A 5483-nucleotide genomic window follows, 5' to 3' on the forward strand; every position below is an offset into this window, starting at 1 on the left:
AAATAATAATAAAAAAACAAACAAAAAGAGAGGAAATCTGGGTCTGCTGGATTTAAGGAGTTACTACTGGCATTGTAAAATGAAGTAGTAAATATATCTGATTTGGGGTTAGGTGAGCTCTGCAGATGCAAGTTCCCAAATGCCTGGGGATGAGCTGTGCCTGGTCCATGCCAGCTGGCACAGCCATGCCATGGAGAACGTCCCTGGCAGTTGAGCAGTGGGGATCCAGCCTGTGGCTGCTTTTGCCCCAGGGTTGGTTGGGGAGGAGAGGGCTTTGCCTCCAGGAAGCAGAGGGAAGAGCAGGAAGCTCACCCCAGCTTTGCCTGCTTGAGAAGTGGAGCCCAGATGACAAGAGAGAGAAGTCAAAGTACGGGTCTTGGCCATCTTTGCCAGCGGGGAGGCACCTGGTCGCCCGGCGAGGTGCCAAGGAGAGGGTGTGGAGGGAGCCCTACCCTGCTCTGGGATGGTGGGCCCTGGGGCAGCTTTCACAAACAAACCAGGGCTTTCCAAAATGGGGAGTAGGAAAAGATGTGCCTCCAAAGAGGGTAAAACCCTTTGGTAAAACCCTTTACCTCCTGGGTAAAGCCCCAGCCTTGAAGTGTGTCCTTGGATTGCTCTCCCCAAGGGAGTGGGTAGGAGGGTGCTTTTGAATATGGACTGTGGTGTAAGCTGTTCAAGCCTGCCCTTTGCCATGGCTGACCCTTGACAGGCTGAGAGAGCTGGAGCTGTTCAGCCTGGAGAAGAGAAGGCTTCAGGGAGAGCTTATAGCGGCCTCCCAGTACCTGAAGGGGCTACAAGAAAGCTGGGGAAGGACTTTTCATAAGGGCAGTGAATGACAAAACAAGGGGAAATGGGTTTAAGCTGAAAGAGGGGAGGTTTAGATTAGATATTAGGAAGAAGTTCTTCACTGTGAGGGTGGTCAGACACTGGAACAGGTTGCCCAAGGAAGTTGTGGATGCTCCTCCCTGGAAGTGTTCAAGGCCAGGTTGGATGAGGCTTTGAGCAACCTGGTCTAGTGGAAGGTGTCCCTGCTGATGATTCCAGCAGGGGGGTTGGAACTGGATGATCTTTAAGGTCCCTTCCAACCCAAACCATTCTATGATTCTATGATCTTAGGCCCTGACTCAGTGCCCAGCCAGGTGGAGGAAATGCCTCCGCAGCCTTCCCCCGCACTGAGGGCCAGCACGGGGCTGGGGTACTGCTGATGCCAAAATGGCAGGACCCACAGTGCCATCCCCTTCTGCTGCACGAGGCAAGATGGGGGCTGAAGCTGAAGGCGGCATCGAGAGGGGCATAGTGCTGGCTCGTGCCTTGTGGCCCAAGGGACAGGGTGAGGGGAGTAGCTGCAGGATGGAAACCCTGCAAGGATCCCCCGCAGCACGGGAAGCCGCCCTGAGTGGAAAAGGGGCTGGTCCTGAGCTGGGAAGGAGGAGAAGAGGGTGGATCGTCTCGCCTGCTGTCAGCCTCCTCGCAGCCTGTCCGGCAGCGCAGGCAGCTGCAGGCAGCTGGGCTTTCCTCTCACCTGTGGGACAGGGAGCCCCGGCCCGCGCTCCCCCTCCACCATGATCCTTTGGCTGTGGCTCTGCTGGGGCTTCTCCACCTCGGTGGGGCAACCCGACTCGGAGCTGATGGCGAGGTACCTGGAAGAGACGCTGATGGCAGACTACAGCATCATGGAGCAAGTAGGTTTTAAGGTGGTTGTCATTTGGGAAAATCTGGTGGCCAGGGTTGGCTTGTCCCCTCTTAACCCTCAGTATCGATGTGCTGGGCAGTCTGCTAACACTGCATTTATCGCACCCGTCCCTGCAGTGTGCCCAAGGCTTCAGCTCAGCTCCGTGGGAGGCTGCTAACGAGCAAGGGAATTATTGGAGGTGTTAAGTCAGGAGACCACCAGCACCGTCCTGTGCTGGGTGCTGCAGCCGGGGGATAGATTCAAAGCTGACACCCCCATAGCTGTGCTAACGAGATGTTTTGCAGGGACAAGGGAGTTAATGCAGTGTCCTGGCTACACGCCAGTCTGAGTAATTCAGAGTATTTCAGGCTCGGAGGAAAGTTTTTCTGCCTATGGTCTCAGTCTTACTGTACTTGATTTTTAACTCGTGCTGGGTGAAAGGAACCACATGAATTTCAGCTTGTAAAATGCTTCTTGACCAGGAGACGGAAAAAAAAAAATCTTCACATGAGGGCTGTTATGTTGTGTTATTGTGTGGCTTAAATTTGCTGGGGAAATGCTGAAAGAGCAATGAACTTCTTGCAAGTTAGCAAGAGAGTTTGGGTGGTGATTTGGGAGGCTGTGATTTAAAAGGCTGAGCTTCACATCTGTGCTCACATCCTTCAGGTCTATAACAGATACCATGTGTAACTTTAGGTCACTTAGGGCATCAATCAGTTATCTAAATTTGATCAGATTTGAGAGGCTCTGTAGTATCTAAGATATGCATGTGGGACTGGCAGATACGATGCAGGACCTATGGAAGACCAGTGCCTTGCTGGAGTCCAGGTGGGATACCCTAGCATGTCTAAAATGTCAGTGAATGCCTGTATTTGGCATCTTCTGCTATACAATAAGTGGGGAGAGTGAGACTCTTCATATGTATTTATACAGGTCTCAGAGTTGGACATTCAGTTGCTCATCCCACCTAGAAGAATCTCTATTCAGAAGTGCCCATGTCTCTCCACTATGAGGACCTGAGCAACTTCATTTTTGGTACTGATTACTGTGAATATATATTCCTTGTTGGGGAATTCAGCCACAAACCAACGTTGTCTGGCAAACCCACCTGTCCAGTTGGAAAATAGTATCTCCACCACTGTCCTGCCAGTGGAGCGGGGATCTGGGAATAGTCATGCATCTGCTTTAGGGGGAAAATCAGTTGTGAAGCTCAACTGGCTCACAGTTCTGAAATGACCTGGCTGATCTTGCTTGAGGCAAACGAGGGTGTTTTCACAGGAGCTGTGTTGTTAGCAGATGAGTGGCAGCAGTAACTTCCAACAGAAAAGCAGTGATGTGTAACTAGAGCTGTTGATCTAGTCCTCTGAGACAACCAGGTCTAGAAGAGTACATCTATCTGTCTTCACTGAACACACAAGCCAGGTGCCTCCCTAGATCAAGATACTCCACTATAAACAAATCTCTAACAGATTCAGGAGAGTAAATGGTTGCATTTAACTGTAACATTCTGGGAGGATCTTCCTACACAAGGGCAAGTACAGACACAGGTCTTTGCTGGATTGTAGTATTTGCAATGAGTGTGGATTACTTGTTGATTTACCCAGTGATTGACCACTCTGCTAAGGTAGTTGACAAGGTTGCTATTTGTTACTGTTGCACTAGAGGTGGTTTTTCTGAACAGCTCTTCACAGGTAGTTAAGTTGCTGTTGCCCAGTTTATTCTCTGTATACCATGTTAAGACTAGCAGATGTCAACAGCTCTGGGGTCACTACTAGCAATTATTAGGCTTTAATGAGTGCTTTGGATAGTTTTAAAGCTAAAGGTTGATGGGAACTTGGGAATTGTTCCATTACATGATGCTGGTGGAGCTGGCTGATTCAAAACAGTTTAATGGACTGATCAGTCCTAAACCCTGAAGCAGTGCTTTGGCAGTAGTCATGAAGTCCTAGCAAACAGAATACTGTTATCTGGTGATCCTTAGCTGCTCACTGATGTCTACTGGTTATGCTCAAGACTTTAGAAGGTAGCTTTCGAAGGAGTGAAGACATACAAAGCCTTCTTATGCAAATAAGGAAGCAAACAAAATGGGTGTGTGATGGGGAAAGGTAAAACCAGTAACCAAAGTTCCAGTTTCACCAATTAGTCAGTAAAAGCTGTTGTGATCATTCCATACAGGACAACAGGTGGATTTATTCCCAAAGGTTACCCTTTAGTAAAATAAGTACTGAGGAGCACTGCTCTCTCATCCCTGCTTCTGCTCCAAGCAGGATCAACTTCACAGACATGTAGGTGCTGTACCTGGGGACATGCTTTAGTGGTGGACTTAGCAATGCTAGGTTTGTGGTTGGACTAGATGATCATAATGGTCTTTTCCAACCAAACTATTTTATGATTCTGTGACATTTGTCTGTCTTGTTCTGAAGAACCTCCATTGTTGGAGATTCTGCAGCCTGTCACAGCAGGCCCCTGAGGTGTTTTACTTGCCTGAGATAACATACTCAGACAGAAAGTTTCTTCCAAAATTTAAACTGCAGAGTTTAAACTCAACTCTCCTCTCCTCTCCACTGAGAATTTCCTGAGGGAGCTGTTTTTCCTTGGTTCTAATTTTACAAGATGTTGGCTAAAATAATGAAGAAGGAAATAGTAAGGATTCTAGCCGAGGAGACTGTTTAATTTCTCCATTGGGCTTTCCTGAGCTTTGCAATGCGTGATATAAACAGACATAAAAACATCTCTTTGGCAAGGAGTGCTGTTATTTCAGTGTAAATCAACAGAAAGGGCAAATCAGGTAAAAAAAAAAAAAAAATCATTGCATTCCTCTGCTCTCTGGAGTTTCACCGACATTTTAAGAAGTCACTTGGCTTCCCTCATTGACAAGAGACTTGTACTCTCTGTTTGGGGAGGGATTTGATTTGGAGATGTTGCTAAGCTGAGGTTTACACCACGCGCAGGGAAGAAGTCAGAGGAGTTGTGAAGGCTGAGACAATGAGTACGATTGCCTTGTTTTAGGTGAAACACTTTGTTTCACAATAAAATCTGCGACTCAGTTTAAATATCTTTATTCCCTTTTTGCACATAACCAGTGCTTTTCTGTCACTGTGCAATAAATCCACAGTACCTGTGGAGAGTTTTTAGGCAACAGATCTGCTATGGAGGTAATAACAATAAAGCTGAAGCTGTAATGTTAATTGACACAAGTCCTCCCTTGGAGCGGGTTCACACATGCAGCAGAATGGAGTTGTGCTTGCTGAGCCCCACCCCGTGGGTGCTCGGTGTTAATCTGGTCACTACTCAAGCTGGAAGCAGCCACACTGTGCTGAGGACAGCCTCAGGTGACAGGACTTGTTGTGCCCTCAGCCCTCTCCCTGACCAGTGTCTGTAACCCATGGTGGGTGCTGAGTGCTCTTGCATGGGTGTAGACCACTTCTGGACTGGGGAACAGGCTTTGGCTTTTACTTACCTGAGGATGTAGATGGGTCCTGCATGGCATTTGATGAGCATTGTGGACCATTTAGCAGTTCTTCTCATCGTGTGCTGTATACCATGAGACAGGGCAAAGATAGTGACACAAGGTCTTTGTGTGACTCTGGGAAGCTATAAGGGAACACTCCTGTGTTTGTTCAAGACATAGTTTGTTCAGCTCGGAGAAGAGGAGACTGAGAGGAGAACTCATCGCAGTCTATAACTTCTTCACAAGGGGAAGAAGAGGGGCAGGCGCTGATCTCTTCTCCCTGATGACCAATGACAGGACCAGGGAAAATGGCAGGAAGATGTGGCAGGGGGCGGGGGGGGGTGGCAAGAGAAAAAAGGG

The 5483-nt window shown here is 48.3% G+C and overlaps 1 protein-coding gene across 1 annotated transcript in view; it reads left to right on the forward strand.

The window, feature by feature from the left end:
* Window positions 1-1562: 1562 nt before the first annotated feature.
* The window catches only part of ITIH5 (inter-alpha-trypsin inhibitor heavy chain 5), a gene marked incomplete at its 3' end in the record, with an annotated part of 38971 nt that continues 35050 nt past the window's right edge, over window positions 1563-5483 (forward strand). Inside the window, exon 1 of the mRNA XM_010164376.1 lies at window positions 1563-1682. Within this exon, the coding sequence (XP_010162678.1) occupies window positions 1563-1682 (120 nt within the window). The remainder of the gene's footprint in view (window positions 1683-5483) is intronic.

This window comes from Antrostomus carolinensis, unplaced genomic scaffold (assembly GCF_000700745.2).
Source record: "Antrostomus carolinensis isolate BGI_N321 unplaced genomic scaffold, ASM70074v2 scaffold2283, whole genome shotgun sequence".
Taxonomy (NCBI): Eukaryota; Metazoa; Chordata; class Aves; order Caprimulgiformes; family Caprimulgidae; genus Antrostomus; species Antrostomus carolinensis.